Here is a 15,831-nt window from a genome sequence, read left to right as displayed (position 1 = left end):
TACTACCATTGCCACTGAATGCAGAAAGGACTTCGGGACCAGGGATTTACCTCTGTATCAGCTGCATTTGTTAAAACTCATATATTACATACATATTTATGACTGCCATCATGAATTATTATTTACACATAATATAAAGTTAAAACAAATTATTAGTATGATAGACCAAAATTACCAAATTTCCCTCACGGGATCAAAAGAGTATAAATACTTATACTTAGACATTATGAGCATTAGTGAGCTACTCAATACATTTTTCCATCCTCACCCAATCTGTGCTTTACATCTCACAGACACATTTTATGCTCAGCCTCATGCTTGAGTAGTGTATGAACTACTACTGAACTGTGGACTTCAATGTTGTGAATAACATACTCCGTGGTCAACTCTTTGGAAACTATTCCATCACACACCACCCACCCCGGGACACATAGCCAAATAACACCAAGTTCTGGGGGTAGTTTTCCCTGTCTTTCCTTTTTTTTCTCTCCTCGGAATTTGCACAAATTACCTCCACATGTTTCAGGAGGGGTCTTCTGGGAAAGGGCCCAAGAATACATACTGCTGACTTCATCAAATGCAGTCTCCCTGATGCTCTCCATATGGCCAGCTTGCAGACTTGGCCAATGGTCGGCAGCCATTGCACTGTCACAGATGGTGTAAACAAATAAATGTTTCATTGTAGAAGCAGACAGTTGCCAATAGTTGTTTAAATGTACTGACAATGTTGGCCAGATTTGTTTTTAAATGACAGCTGGTCCTGACTCCTGACACTATCTGCTTTACCATCAGCAGGATTTCTCATTTGATAGGAGTCATATCATATGTCTAGGAGTCTTCATTTCCTCCCAATGAAACTGAGCTCAAACCTCAGGTGTGAAGCGAGCTACTTGCTGTTCGTAGGGCTCGTCTGGCAGCAGTGACCTTTGGCGCTCCACTGCCCTGGGGGACCAGAGGAGGAAAATCCTGTTTAGCATGACCATAACAACATTGCCCCAGGATATTTACTCTGGAATGCTGATAGGCCTGGAGCCCGGTCCACGTGCCACCACACACAGGGTCCTTAGAGTTTAGCTATCAGGCACCTGATCCGGCGCCCTGGATGTCCCAGCACAGAGGTTGCTGTGTTGAGGGCCTGCTTTGAGAAACTGTCACACAATCCATTTGATAACTTGGGTTGATTGTTTTGGTGAGTCATGAGTATGCCACCTTAAGTACAAACATTATTTTTTTTAAAAAGTGCATGCAAAATTTTACAATACAGATACAAACAAATTGTAAATGAAATGAGGGTCTCCTAGCCAGTATATTAATTCAATAAGAAGTGAGAAAATATTTTTGTGAGGAAGTGAGAAAGCTATTTCTTTCCTCACCCATGTCTTATAACCCTCAACTGCAGTACACGGTTGTAATAATTTCAGCATTATCTAAGCATCTCGTGCAAACTAAACCATGGATATCCGATGCGGTCCTTGGAATGCTGTCCTGTAAATATTTGCCCGATCACTGTCTCTATCTTTTGTTTAGGGTGGATCTTCACTTCCACAAACTGAAGATGAGAGCCAGAAAGTCTGAGGATAAAAAGAAACTGGCATAGCACATAAACTGATATAAAAAGCCAGTTGTTCTGCAAATGGCCAGTCTTGATTTTGTGAAGACAAATGGCACAGAGAAATGCTGGAGGTCAATGAGGAGTCAAGGTGTATCATTCTATTCCTCACACATTGAACAAAACTCACATTTCAGATGTCACCTTGATATTCTGCCATGTTTTATTAGCAGTAGACACTGGCGCATGGCGTGCACTTTCTAGCATCCAGGAGATTAATATTGCTGCAAAGTTGAACTACAGGACAGTGGCTACTAGATACAAATTCAAATTGAATGTCTAAGAAAGAACTTTAACTCAATGCAGCTGGGGTTTCTTTTGGCAGTGCTCAAACTGAATGGGCAGATATTGTAATAATATACTTTTGTTCCTACATAACCTTTGACCCCAGACTCACCCCATAATATGGACTTGTAAGTATTAACTGCCGTTTTATGAAAGTTGTGTCTGGGAAGACTAATAATGGAGACATATTACAATGTTTTTTTTTACTTCTACGGTAATTTGTATAAATGATTGTATTGCTCTCCCTCCCTCTCTCTCTCTCTCTTTCACTTTTCTCAATGTGTGAGTGTAAGTGTCTGTGTGTGTGTGTGTGTGTGTGTGTGTGTGTGAGAGAGAGAGAGAGAGAGAGAGAGAGAGAGAGAGAAAGAGAAATAGAGAGAGTGAGTGCAGAGAGAAAGATGTACATGTGCTGCATGCATTTGGAATTATAATCATGCCATTAGTCTAAAGTTTTCTGGGAAACCCTGTCCAGACTGAAGTCCAGGATAGAAAACAACACTGCTTTTCCTTCTCGCAGTGTCATTATGTCACCTGAGAGAACGCCCTGACCTCATGGCCTCAATTGCCTGCAGTGCAGTCAAAACCCTTATTGACCCTCCTCATGCAGCATGAAATGAGGCAATACTCCCTAAACGTTGAAACAGAGCTACACTCACCTGTCTGGGGTAAAAAAACAGAACTGATAGTTATGTCTCACTGATTTTTAAAAATCAGTACTTTGAATGACAGCATCTATACATTGCTGATTAACTTAAGACTTCACTATTTCTTCTAATCACAAACATGCTTAAAAATCTACCAGTGCATGGTAGCATGGGGTAGGATCTATTAATCACTCGCCACTGTATTATGTGGTTTTCCATCATGATGTCAAATTTTTCTTTAGCCGTACAATTTCCTTTATCCATGAGTCAAATGCTGGGACTCCCAATGCAGGAATCTGCCTGTTTGGAATATTTTTACGGCCCCTCCAAACTTGAACTATTTCCTGTGCACCTCAGCTTTTTCAGAGAAAGCCCAGTGGTGCCATTAGGCTGGATTAATGGTCCTTGGTTTAGAAAGGGTTCATTTTACAATCCTCATCATTTTCGTTACCTCTGCTGCCTTTCAGCAGCCCAGATTGTGACCTTCCTGTTACCATATTTAGGGTGTGCTTCATGAGAGGGCTTGTTGTTCTCACCTGTGTGAATTGAGCAATAATATTTTATGGCCATAGCCACTTCTACATCAGGAAATGTCGAGGTCAGGTGGAGTAGGATAAAGGTGCGGTCCTCAGAGGCATATTAAAGAAGCTATGTTCTCTGAGCCCTGAGAACCTGCTGTAGTTTGGAATGAATCAACGCATCATGGCAGGATTAGTAAATGCATGCCTTCAAAGTAGTCAAATCAAAGTGTTCATGCAGTTACTCATTCTCTATTGCCACAATGTTTCTATGAATTCAGAGGTTCACTTTATACATCTTTGTGTTAAAGATCTATGGATCAAAGTACTGCTGTAATTTTAAATATGTAAATATGTAAGCATGACACTGGATTTCCAATATAATATATCACATCTGAATAAATAGGGATGATACTATTATCACCTTCAGATAGCAGCATCAAAGTTCAATTTAGTTTTGTTATGAACAGAAAAAGATGCGTATTTCATGCATAGATTTCAAACATTTATCGTGCACAGAGTGGGTATTCAGCCTAAAAGGCAGCCGTAGAACATGTCACAGCCTCATCCGGATGCCTGTGATAGGGCCTCTGCTCAGCTGGGATGTTGAATGGCCTCAGTTTCTCCCTGGAAAATACACCAATTATATTTTAAACACATAATAACTGACACTGATCACTTTAGATCACATTAGGTTCAGCGTGTATGTCTGAGTCTGCTTTATTTTATAGTCTGTAATTATACTGTATGTGGTGTCTCTCTCTTACTGGCCAAAGATGTCCTGGTCTATGTTGTCCAAGTATCTCTTTGTCTGTGACTTGAAAGCAGTACTTCCTTTTTTGTGATTCTTTGATACTTTTTGGCAGATGTTGTAGCGGCCTGGGCCCACTATACACTGACCACAGAGGAAGAGAATGAGAAGTAAGTGGAAACATCTACTGTAGTCTTCAGTCGATGAAACAAATCTGCCTGTCAGAATATGATAGCATTACACTTCATTTTATAATTAGCTATACAGTATAATTATTTATTTAAATGTATATTTTGTTCTCTTCTGTGCTGCTCCATCAACAAAATGCCATGTATTTGGGTAAACACTGCAGGTCCTGATTCAAATAGTGGGCAAAATGCATGAACTAGCTTTTGTGGTTAAGGTCTTGCCCATGGTGTTGAATTAGCTAATTGATTTTGCAACAGTTTTGAGTTCAGTTCTGAGTCGCTTTGGTGCATTTCTCAGACTTGAATATCTAAAAAAACTACATGTTTAATTCCCACATAATCTAGTCACTTGTGCACATCATAAAATAAATTTCCCATTATTTTGAACAAATAGCAAATGCTTTTGTACATCCATATTGATTGTGTAAAAATGTCTGCTATTTTTTACATTATCAATTTCTCATGTCATGTTGGTCGAAATGCATTATACTGGCTCTCCGTTGAATCATCCTACCTCCTGCAAATTAGTTTTAGTTAGACTTGAGACTTTGCACTTTGCCCATCATTAAAACGAGGGCCCTGTGACTTACAGAGTTGCCCATCATTAAAACGAGGGCCCTGTGACTTACAGAGTTGCCCTGCATCGGCTTCCCAAGCATCGGGCCGAAGCGACGCGTGGGGGAGAAGAACGGGGGTGGATTACTATTCTCCACCCGGGAGAGTGGAGCGATCATGTAGTCACTAGAGCCAGGACCAGGCTGGTTCTGAGTGCACATAATTATGATACCCGTTAGACTGGCGGACAGACAGACAGACAGACAGGCAGACAAACACACACAGACAGACAGACAGATAGACAGATAGATAAATAGATACATACATAGATCCATAGATACATACATCCTTTTTTATCCCAAAAGAAATGTAGGCATCCAGTATCTTATATGACACATGCAGAACAAGAAACACAATCACAAGACTATAAAGATGCAATTGGTAAAATGCAATTGTGAAATGATGGTGATAGTGCGTAAGTGAACAGTACAAAGTGGTTACTAGATTGGTGCCCAGTAATCAATTTCTCATTATGCATTTGTTTCACAGTGCAGCAGGGGGAAAGGATAATAAATGGATGTGTGTTACAATCTGGAGAGATAAGTGTGAGTGTGTGTGTGTGTGTGTGTGTGTGTGTGTGTGTGTGTGTGTGTGAGAGAGAGGGGGGGGCAAGAGAGAGAGAGAGAGGCAAGATAGAGAGGAGAGAGAGGAGAGAGAGAGAGAGAGAGGCAAGATAGAGAGGAGAGAGAGAGGGGGGGCAAGAGAGAGAGAGAGAGAGAGAGAGAGAGAGGCAAGATAGAGAGAGAGAGAGAGGCAAGATAGATAGGAGAGAGAGGGGGGGGGGGTGAGAGACTGACTGCTGGTTCAGGTCTCTGTGCCAGTGTGCTGTGGTAGATGCGTTCGCTCGGCACGGTGGGGAAGCGCTCCATTTGGCCAAATTTGCCATGTTGCCTCTGCTTCTTGAGCCCGTCGCCAAACATGGGTGGCAGGAAGAATTGTCCTGGATTCACAGTAGCTGTTCTCTGAGACACGCAACACATGTCCACATAAAACGGGGACAGTCTAACAACCCACAGCCAGGACCAATTTACCGGTATCTTACAATGACTCCTTTTTTGTAAAAAAAATAGATAAATATATAGCCTTCAAAATAATATTTCATTATCAATTAAATTAAAATATAAACAAATGAAACAAACAAATGATCTCTGTTTTTTTACCGGAGCTGCAAAGTATCCAGAGTTGATGGGTTTGTCTCTTCGGCCTGTGAATATTTCATAAGGCCCTTTCTTACCGACATGGTGCTGCAGGATTAACTCAGTGAAGGACTTCATCTTGTACGTGCCAGGGTACAAACCACAGTCCTTCGAAATACATGAATGCATAATAAGCTTCGCTCAGTAATGCTTAATCCAAACAGTGCACCATATATGTATAGTAAAACCCTTTCTCTACTTCTGATTCAACTACTACTACTCAAGCACTGATCAATTATTGTTAACTACTGCTACTAATATATCATCATTATCATCATCATCGGCATCATCATCGTCGTCATCAACATCATCATTGCATTGTCATTGCCATCTCCTTCATCATCATCATCATCATCATCATCATCATCACTACAGCCCTACATTCCGTGATGTTTTCAGGAATGAATAAGTTATTGCTGAGACCACTAGGAGGATCTCCCACCACTGGTCTCTCTGGGAACCGCTCCACTCCAGCGTTGAAGTCCATGATCGCACAGCTGCCCGTGGGTCTGGCCCTCCTCTCGTCCAGCAGACTGCTGGGGATGCCCCCTTTCCCATAACTCCCTGGGCCTGCCGGACACTTCTGCCAAGCCCAATCACACGTTCAAGAACATTTAGAGTCTTGGTGAAGATGTGTGAATATGACATCACTGACACAGGCATCATGGAAGTACACAAAGATAAGCAGAACAATGATGAATTGAAAATACCATACGGTTTGGAATTATCACAGGAGGAGCAATGGATGGAGAATGACACTGCATCATTGACTGGGATGAGGTACTGTATGTACTTTCATGGGTATTTGTCTCCCTCTAGAGGAGTCTCAATGTACCTTCATATATTCCTTGAATCTGTCCTCACGAGAATCACACACACCCCTCACACTGCTGGGTTTCTCCTTCAGTACATCAGTGAAACTTTTGAGGTTGTATTTCCCAGGTCCAAGTGCATCTCTCTGAGGCACAGACAGACATCACTGAGCACATAGACTGTTTTGTGTTGCAGTCAGGTGACTACAATTTTTTTTTTTAAGTATATTTGTTTGGGCTTTTTATGCCTTTAATTAAAAGGACAGTGTAGAGTGACAGGAAGTGAATGGGAGAGAGAGCAGGGGTGGGATCCAGAAAGGACCACGGGGCAGGAATCGAACCCGGGTCGCCAGTGTACGGCGCAGGTGCCCCAGCCAGTTGCGCCACAGCTGGGGCCAAGGGACTACAATTTAACGTTTCTGAGAACTATAGCACTGTTTATAACAAAAAGTCAGATTAAAAACAGTGCTACATGTACAGGTAAGGGCACATGACTCGGGTGTTTCAGAACTTTTAAATGTGCATTAAATTCCATTTATTTGCATTGTCTGGTACGAACCAGCTGGCATTGGATGGTCCATACCCTCCGATGGAGAATGTGAGGCATGTTAGCTCCCAGCTGCTTCCTCCAGACCTGTCCAGCTGTCCCGCTCTGCACTGCACACCGACTGAGGTCGCCAGCATCCACCTCATATTTACCTGGGCCCAGGCTGCTCACCTGCACAACAGGTAACAGCAGCAATCTCATACATGTCCCTCACAGACTCATCTACAATGACGTGTTTGGAATGAGTTCATTGTGTTGTTCACTCTGGAAGTTAATGCTGCTCCAGCTCACCAGATCATCAGTGAATCTTTTGCAATATGGGGTTTCTGTGAATGTTCCAATCTGCTTTGTTTTAGGATGGACCCCAGAAACATCAAACCTTTGAGACAAAAAAATGTTTTCAGCTAATATTTTAAAACTTTTAAAAACCTTCTACAAATGACTGCAAATAATCATGTAATACATGTTTTGAACAATATCACCATACTTTGCAATATCAAAATGTGAATAATAGTCTAGTCTAATGCATTAAGAAGTGGAACTAATTAAAGGAAACAATACAGTAGAATTGTGGAATTATATAAGGCATGCAGGTAACTGTCCTGCTTACATATAATTAACACAATCTCTAGGTAAAATCATGGGGAAATTGTGTGAAAATTGCATTGAAAACCTTGCTGACTGTGTCCCAAATGGGGCCCCCTTGAATTGCTTTTGCGCCATGCTTGATCATTCCTGTTTACAGTTCCAAGTCCATATAATTTTAGGTTATTACATCTAAACCAAGCCCATTAATGATAATGCCGTTTCTGCTATGAATCCTTTCTTTGGCTGACGTAATCTATTGTACGGGACTGCATTGTTGCGTTTACTAGCCTACGCCGCAGGTGTCAGGGACTTAATTTGACCACTAGGTGTCACTGGTGAATTAACATTCAAGCTTTGAGTGCAGACAAAAGTTGCCATCATTTTCAGTTGCCCTATAAGTCAGATGTTCATTCGACAACGTCCACATAATCTGCTGCTTCTCACATGTAGTTTCAATATCATTTGCAGTGACATGCTTCATTAGCTACAAATTAGCTTGTAGTCCTAAAAATAACCCATAGCACAAATAGCTTTCAAGTAGGTTGATCGCGTGAAGTCACCATTTAAACCTGTTGTATTGAGAATACAATTCATGAGAAATTTGTATTAATTAGCCTACACTATAGCCCTAATTCACTAGTTCCACTAACAGAAGAGGAAGCAGGCCTAATGGCTGTGACAGCATAATTCACATTATTGTTTACATGTTTGTGACAGAATTCTCTCCATATGGGTCTGACACAATGGTGCGCGTTTGTCTTTTAAAGAGAATATTCTGTTACCTGTGGCCTAGCATCACGAGTCGATGTGAGTTAGCCTGACTAACAGGCTCTCAAACCAATAGCGACAAGTGCCCAAAGAGCTGCCATGAATACCGAAATTCGTATTTAGGGGAAAGTGGACAGTTCAGGAATCATGCAGTGCGGCTGAATGAGTAGGCTATGTCCCTTCGGCTGCACACATCACTACGAACGAGTGTGCTGGGCAGTAGCTGCGACTAATTACTTTTAGCACGCTTCACAGTGATACAGTTCATCTAGCTATGGAAGAAGTTATACATTCTGGGACATGTCCCGAATTAAAAGATTTGGAAGTAAAACTTGGCATGAAAACACCGGCGAGTTTGTTGAGATGCATGAGAGAGGATTACACAAGTGATGAACGCCCCCTGGATACTGATGAGAGACTGTCTATGATTCTTCCCGAGGAACTTTTTGAGAAGATGAAAAACCTGAAACTTCAGATGGTAAGCAGTTATTCCACAGATGTATAGGATATTTTACAGAGAATTGTGTAGCCTAATTTCTGCCATTAGCACTAATGACCGGCTATCGACATCAACATTGAGGGGGTGATGGCTCTCCTGCCCGAGGTTATGGATAGGATTTAGAAATTGAATATGTGAAATGCAAGTGATTGTGAACTGTTACCAAACTTTCCCCACTTTTATTGGTGATGGTGCACATGCAAGACCACTTAGTTTACATCTCGTTTACTAACCATAGAAATCAAATGCGTTCGCTGGTCTATTCTTGTCTTTTCCTAACTTTTCTCACCTGGGTAAGTTACATTTCTTACAGGAGCAGGTGCGATCGGCAGACGTGAGAATTATGCGCCAGTTGCTGTCGCTGCATGAAGGTATGGAGATGCTCCGATGGCTCCAGGGTGATCGGAGCACCCTCACCAGTCTGACGGGTAGCCTGACAGGCAGCCAGTCCAGTCTGGGAGAAGCGGCTATGGTCCACGAGCCCGGTGGCGAGTCCCCCAGCTGCTGTCCAAATACACCACCTGAACCTGCGCACAGGACGTGTCCCTCGCCATCTGGATCCGCACACTGCTCCACATCATGTGAAGATTCTATCGAGATCTCTAATCAAGCTTGCTCAACAGTGTCCAGTCCATCTGATCTAACAGCTTCATTACATGAGGGTGGCCCAGTGGATCTCAAGGGACTGGCTGCCGTTCTCCAGAGGCCCAACAAGATAGACTGCAGCAAAGATCTGTTTGTAGGCGCTGTGTCATCTGATGGCAGTGGGCTGGCTCAAAGCGGAGTTATGAAGGGTGAAGTGATAGACAGCAGTGAGGGAGGTATCCTGTCTATCCAGGAGGAACCTGAGCTCTCCTTAGGTCAGAGTGAGGCCCTGCTGGGCTATGATACTCACTGGTGCTGGGTGGAGTCAAAGGATGATGTGACCTTCCTATGATAGGCTTCCCTTTTTCAGCTGTAGCCCACTCATCTCACTGAGAAATAGGTTACATTGGTTGCAGAATGATTTGCTTTAGGATACTCATAGACTATATGATTATGCAAGGAATCTATAAACAGCAGACCTGTTAGCCTGTTTAGTTGAGTATGACACAAGCCTTTACATAGCGCAACATTTGCTACTACATATGTGAGAAATCGGTATAGTTTTAAAAAGTCAAGTTTCTCCATGGTAGCTTGCCAAATTATGAGTTTAGATCTTTCCACAACTCTGAATGGTATTGTCTATACCATGCCTAGTGTGTGCATTGTAATGGTTGTGGAGAGAGCAGTCACTACAGTAGATGTCGAAAGCTTTTGATACTGCATGAACATTTTAACCACATGGGTTGACAGCTCCCCCACACAGCATAAATGTCTCTTCAAAAAAACTCCAAAAATCACAACATACTGCATAAAGCTGTTGTTTCATAGCTACTGTCAGCTCAGAAACGTTGATATTCAGGATATGGCTGCAGTGACAATTAAGTGTTTGATTATTTAAATAGACTTTGCAAAATATATTTTATAAATCATTAAACACTAACAACTCTTAAGACACCATGTGACCAGAGTCTAAATCCCAGTGTGTCTGCTGATTATGACAGCTAACGGAAACTTCCTCAAGAGTGCAGGACTTTCCATTGAGGTTAACATGTGAGCAATGTGTAAAGATAAGACCATCTGTTGAACAGAGATACTGCAGGCAGTTATACTGTGCTGATGATTGAGGAACGGAGATGGAAGTTTTAGTAACAAGTGTTTTTACTAAAGCATTTGTGAGTTTCTGTAAAATGTCTCTAATTGTTAGAGAAAATAAATGTAAAATGCACTGTGCACATTTTATTTTGTTCCATATCCCCTTTTAAAGTGATAACTTATGTAATAAAATAAGCTAAACCAACTTGTTCACAAAATTGTATTTTTCACCATAACTCTGAAGAATAAGTTTATTCTTATAAAAAATAGGAAAACCATGCATTTTACATTCATGGTGACTGATAAGCTGGGTTAAAGGTACACTATGCAAGATTTTCACCTTTACGAAGCCAATTTGATGGTTAACAAACTTGTAATAGGTGGATCGTTCACCTAGCATAGCTATACAGCATAGACGTAGCGAGTCGCTACCGAGAAAACCAGCCATGCAACTTCAACTTTAGAGGGAACTCTACAGTCGCCAAAAATACCTAAACCTGCATAGTGTACCTTTAAATACAAAATTGAACATTATACTGTAATATAGCAAAAAGCTTTAACAGAAGGTTACAAAAGGTTTCAAATGCAATCATTTACTCAATTCCCAAGAAGATCCAAGCCTAGGTGGTTTAATACTGACACCATCACCACAGACATATCTATAGGCATAATTATGCAGAGCTGGGGAGATTAGAGGGAGAAAGGTTCCAGCCACATTCATTTCAACACCAGTGCTATCTAATTCAGCCAAAATAATGACTGTCTGCCACCATCTTTGAAATTGGCATGGCATGCTCATTTCCGGAAACATTTTCACAATCAAGCCAATTTGGTGCCACCTTACAGATGGCCACAAACTATGTTGTCCATGTCGATTGGCTGATCCTCCCAGCTTGGAAACTGGCAATCTATATTGGCAACATACTCGTGTCCATCAGTATGGTGGCTAATTGGCTTGTTTGTGAAAATGTGGCCGAAGGTGAGTACATGATGGATGCCATTTTTACAGATGCTGGTAGCCAGCAATGATGCTAACTGGCTGAAGCTAACTTTCCAAATCCTGATCCCTGGTTCACACTGGTTCCTTGCATACTTCCTAATCTGTCATCGTATATGGCCTGCCTCATGTAGGATTAACCAAGTTGTGATTGGTTCCTGGGTTTTCGAAAGTTTGAATTGAATAATTCCCAGATGAAACTGCCAATTTAAAAGCGATCGCAATTTTTTCTGGATTCACCCAGACTAAGGGCTAGACATACATTTTGAAAACATGGCAAGGCACACTCCAGTCAAAATCCCAGTTGTTGTTTTTTTTCCAATACAGAAATCACAATCACTGAAGCACCTTGAAATGCATTCAATTCAACTATACAAACTCTGCAATATTTCACTTATGATTATGTTGCCACTAACTCACTGATTCTTCTCTGGGTTAATAACTCTGATCTTGGTAAGGCCTTCTCCCTCTGGTTCCACATTAATACTGAAAGCAGCATAGACAGGTGCGTTGAGACTGCAGTAGAATGTATGCAGATGCTCCAGTCTCAGTGCATCATAAAATGACAGGATGCCACTGTCCACATCCAGAAACACCCCAATTCGGCTGGGCAAACCAGGAGCGGGGTTGGTGAAACAGAACTTGTACCAGCCATGTTCAGCACAGAACTGGCCTCTGCTTTGGGTATAGCTCAAGGCCCAGGAGACATCATCACTGCCAAATGCTGCACTGGCCACCTCACCCTGAGGAGGTGCGTATGAGATGCCCACTGTCCAACCAGGGACATCCGCAACCATGACCTCCCAATGGTGCACTCCATCTCTGAAGGCATCACAGCCCAAAACAGAGTATGGACCACCTGAGTGTTCCTTGTTCTTAGACAACCACAGTGAGCCACTTGCAACACACAACTCTAACCCGGGATGAGCTGACTGTGGGTTAAGCTTGATATCATCTCCTGAAAAAACAACAAGGCATGTAAAACAAAACAAAAATATGTCATATACTGCATTGGATTCATGCCATCTATGGTTGTTTGCATATCAACAATGGTAACATATCGACAATGGTAACTATACATATAAATAATTACCGGAAAATGTCCCCCTCAGGGTCTGGAACAGTGGCATGATCTTTGCAGAGGCAACAGGCTTTGGTCCTCGCCACTCCCTCACCTCCTGGATCTGACGACTACATGACTCACCCTCATAAAGGTCTCCCCTGATGAGAAAACAAACAATTAGTGGGGATCTTATTCCAGGATGCTTTGCTGTTGCTTCTGACAATTCACTTATTATGCAACAATGTCACTTTTTGATCATTTTTATAAGTAACTAGTGCTGGTAGGCATCATCTCTAAATGAATCTCCATGATACATGGCCATGTGAAGGATGGATAAACACAGCTGCCATTCCACCTAACCGCCAGAATGTCCCATATACAGTTCTGTGGTTCATGTCAGACCATTCCACAAAAATAAAAATAGCTTCACTAAAGACTATAGGCTAAAGACACAAGCATACTCGCAAGATTTCGGTCAATGCCAACGGGTGATTCAATTAACATCAAGTATGCTTTTGTTTCAATTAGTCTGTAATCAGATTAGTTTAGTAGATTGCTAGTTTTTGGTCAAGAACTCATGCATTACTTGTGATGATCATCACAGCTAAATGCAGACAAACTGTGTCAGTAACTTCAATGAAGCCAATAGACTACTACTCAATAATTAGTACAACGTTGACCTACCAGTCAGTGTTCTGTGACGTCTGTGATGATGAGAGAAAGAACAATTATCAAACTTGCAACAAGCTTAAATATGTTGCAATGCTATCATTAATCATAAATTATGGTATCATAATTTAACAAAGCATTGTAATAATAGTTATAATACATTAACAATAACTTTTATAGTAATGCCATTTCATAGGGTGTTGCAATTCCTTAACAGTATCATTATTAACCTATTGCAGTGGTTCTCAAACGTCATTCCCCACTTTGGAGGTAGGGAAATTTCAAGCCCAATCAACCCGGCAAAATGGTAACATTCAAATATATATTTTTTTTGTATTTTGGTTCCAAGTTACATTTTCCATCTCGCTCCACTGGATCGGATGTTATTTTAATTAATATGTTGGTCTGTTTATGACTCTTATGTTTGTGTGTGGCTGTTTTGTTTTGTAGATATCTAGATAGATAGATAGATAGATAGATACTTTATTGATCCCCAGGGGAAATTCAAGGTCTCAGCAGCAGCATACATACAACACAAACACATTCTTTAACAGCAGATCTATGATATTCCTTGTCAAAAAAAGAAAACCATTATTAAAGATAGGCACATTTTTTTATTATTATTATTTCCTCCTGTTCCTCGCACCCCACCTGTCATGTCACACTTTGAGAACCACTGCCATATTGTATGTTCATATAATGCACATAAATGATATAATAGATGAGGTGGTGCATGTTACCTGCAGTAGCAGCAGTGGGTCCTGAATGGCCAGAGCCTGTTGTAACCCCTCCTGTGCCTCTACCAGCCTTCCCCTCATCTTCATCAGCCTCTCTACCCTGTGCTTCAGATTCCTGCTCTCCTGAACCAGGTCCACCGAGAACCGCTTTTGCCAAGCTTGCTCCTCAAAGTCTAGGAACAGTTTGATCCTCCTGAGCAAGGATGTGCAGTCCACCTGTTGATCTTCAAGTTTCTTCTGTGTGTAGTCAGTTTGGAACAAAGATAAAAGGACATGCTGTCCAAAGGTCAGAAACATGTTTCACAGCACATGTACATATAGGCCATTTGATAGCCAGTACTCAGAAGACAAGATTTTGAAGTGTGGGTGGTGAACCTCACCTTGGAAGTGGATGCAGTGTTCTCAATATCTGCCAGACATTGTTTTATTTCTGACAAATTGCCTCTTACATCAGAAAGCTTGGCTTGGCAATTCTCCTAAACAAACATGGGGAAAAATAGCTTAATACTGATCTATGATATTAATGCAGTGGACTAGATAATATTTTAAACATTTTACCTTCAGATTTGCTGTTGCATCTGACAATTTGACGACACTGTGCCCTTCTGTGTGTTTGGCCTCTGAAGGCAACATGCAGTACACACACAGGGCAGCGTGGTCTGTCTGGCAGTAAAGTTCAAGTTCCTTTCCATGTGATTTACACAGTTTGTTGATGTTGGATATAGGATTTACTAGCACGTGTTGTCGAAGAATACTGTTCTCAAAATGTGGCATAATATGAAGGGTGCAGTAGGACTCCTCACAGTTCAGACATGTCTTTTCAGCAGGAAGTTTCTGTTCGCCCTTGCAAATGCTACAATCGTGGCCACTTTGTCGACTTTGGTGGTACTTTTCCAGGATGTTATGGAGGACGATATTCTTCTTAAAATCTATTCGCACATCACACGGCGCTAAGCAAAGTGGACATGTGTAGTGATGTGATTCATCCTCTTCAGTCGATGATCTTTTTAACTGATTGACGCATTCTTCACAATAGTTGTGTCCACATGGCAAAGTTACTGGTTCCACAAATATGTCCTGGCAAACTGCACAAATTAGTTCCTCGTCCAAAGACAAAAAGTCAGCCATTTTTGAGAAGTTATGACAGTCTACCAGTTCGCGAGGGCGAGGTTATTATAAATAGACCTGTTTTTGGCACGCTTACCCACGTGACGTGACAGAATAGCCAATGCAGAAGCGATTTCGACAACTGACAATCCATTGACAGCAGCCCATATTAGAGACGGTTGCTTTATCTTGTGTTGATATCATAGAGGTTATAAAATTATCTTTGCCCGCATGGTGGCCTTTAACCTGCAGCATTGTTACAGTTTGTCGACACATTCTGTGATACAAAGATCGATTGTTCCGAGTGATCTCGTTACAATGTGTTAAAGAATAAAAATGTGCAATTCAGACCATCGCTTCAGTTATCTTTCATTATTACCATACCAAAGCCTACCACTACCATGATCGTAAAGTGAACGTAAGGTGAAAGCAGAGAGGGTAGAGAGGGAGCTAGTAATCAATGATCTTTGGTGAAAGTGCATAAAATGATACACACAGAAGTAAGAGTGCAGGGCCAGATCGAGCGTCCCTGCCAACACCTAACTACCACTTTTGTTTACA

At 41.5% G+C, this 15,831-nt stretch overlaps 3 protein-coding genes across 9 annotated transcripts; 1 reads left to right on the top strand and 2 right to left on the bottom strand.

Annotated features, from left to right (window-relative positions):
• Positions 1 to 3,548: 3,548 nt before the first annotated feature.
• Positions 3,549 to 7,979, bottom strand: LOC125295522 (lymphocyte expansion molecule-like). Of its 5 annotated transcripts, none has more exons than XM_048244817.1 (10): positions 7,839 to 7,979; positions 7,457 to 7,544; positions 7,178 to 7,336; positions 6,642 to 6,764; positions 6,249 to 6,389; positions 5,771 to 5,914; positions 5,408 to 5,572; positions 4,625 to 4,759; positions 3,824 to 3,951; positions 3,549 to 3,683 (listed from the first exon to the last, which is right to left on the bottom strand). In XM_048244817.1, the coding sequence occupies exons 1-10, from the start codon at positions 7,886 to 7,888 to the stop codon at positions 3,590 to 3,592; spliced, it is 1,227 nt and encodes a 408-aa protein (XP_048100774.1). In that variant the 5' UTR covers positions 7,889 to 7,979; the 3' UTR covers positions 3,549 to 3,589. The 5 variants fall into 5 exon arrangements, with proteins under 5 accessions (XP_048100774.1, XP_048100782.1, XP_048100790.1 ...); XM_048244825.1 differs by having other exon boundaries at positions 7,202 to 7,336; XM_048244833.1 differs by lacking the exon at positions 6,642 to 6,764.
• Positions 7,980 to 8,180: 201 nt separating this feature from the next.
• On the top strand, positions 8,181 to 10,902 carry LOC125295547 (leucine rich adaptor protein 1-like). The gene is made up of 2 exons (XM_048244863.1): positions 8,181 to 8,999; positions 9,334 to 10,902. Exons 1-2 carry the CDS (start codon positions 8,796 to 8,798, stop codon positions 9,955 to 9,957), a joined length of 828 nt encoding a protein of 275 aa, XP_048100820.1. The 5' UTR covers positions 8,181 to 8,795; the 3' UTR covers positions 9,958 to 10,902.
• Positions 10,903 to 10,918: 16 nt separating this feature from the next.
• On the bottom strand, positions 10,919 to 15,771 carry LOC125295507 (E3 ubiquitin-protein ligase TRIM41-like). Of its 3 annotated transcripts, none has more exons than XM_048244788.1 (6): positions 14,722 to 15,771; positions 14,544 to 14,639; positions 14,167 to 14,439; positions 13,442 to 13,461; positions 12,788 to 12,915; positions 10,919 to 12,652 (listed from the first exon to the last, which is right to left on the bottom strand). In XM_048244788.1, exons 1-6 carry the CDS (start codon positions 15,289 to 15,291, stop codon positions 12,111 to 12,113), a joined length of 1,629 nt encoding a protein of 542 aa, XP_048100745.1. In that variant the 5' UTR covers positions 15,292 to 15,771; the 3' UTR covers positions 10,919 to 12,110. The 3 variants fall into 3 exon arrangements, with proteins under 3 accessions (XP_048100745.1, XP_048100763.1, XP_048100754.1); XM_048244806.1 differs by having other exon boundaries at positions 14,167 to 14,397; XM_048244797.1 differs by having other exon boundaries at positions 14,167 to 14,400; positions 14,722 to 15,769.
• Positions 15,772 to 15,831: the final 60 nt, after the last annotated feature.

This window comes from Alosa alosa, chromosome 1 (genome assembly GCF_017589495.1).
Source record: "Alosa alosa isolate M-15738 ecotype Scorff River chromosome 1, AALO_Geno_1.1, whole genome shotgun sequence".
Taxonomy (NCBI): Eukaryota; Metazoa; Chordata; class Actinopteri; order Clupeiformes; family Clupeidae; genus Alosa; species Alosa alosa.
Note: the sequence above shows the minus strand (reverse complement) of the source record. Positions and strands in the feature narration are given on the sequence as shown.

Coding starts and splice junctions, on each gene's coding strand:
- LOC125295522 (XM_048244817.1), bottom strand. CDS start 7,888: ATGGCGCAAAAGCAATTCAAGGGGGCCCCATTTGGGACACAGTCAGCA. Junction 7,545..7,838: donor TTTGGGACACAGTCAGCAAG/GTTTTCAATGCA, acceptor TTTGTCTCAAAG/GTTTGATGTTTCTGGGGTCC. Junction 4,760..5,407: donor CACAGAGACCTGAACCAGCA/GTCAGTCTCTCA, acceptor ATGTGCACTCAG/AACCAGCCTGGTCCTGGCTC.
- LOC125295547 (XM_048244863.1), top strand. CDS start 8,796: ATGGAAGAAGTTATACATTCTGGGACATGTCCCGAATTAAAAGATTTG. Junction 9,000..9,333: donor AAAACCTGAAACTTCAGATG/GTAAGCAGTTAT, acceptor CATTTCTTACAG/GAGCAGGTGCGATCGGCAGA.
- LOC125295507 (XM_048244788.1), bottom strand. CDS start 15,291: ATGGCTGACTTTTTGTCTTTGGACGAGGAACTAATTTGTGCAGTTTGC. Junction 14,640..14,721: donor ATGCAACAGCAAATCTGAAG/GTAAAATGTTTA, acceptor ATGTTTGTTTAG/GAGAATTGCCAAGCCAAGCT. Junction 13,462..14,166: donor ACCCACTGCTGCTACTGCAG/GTAACATGCACC, acceptor TCATCATCACAG/ACGTCACAGAACACTGACTG.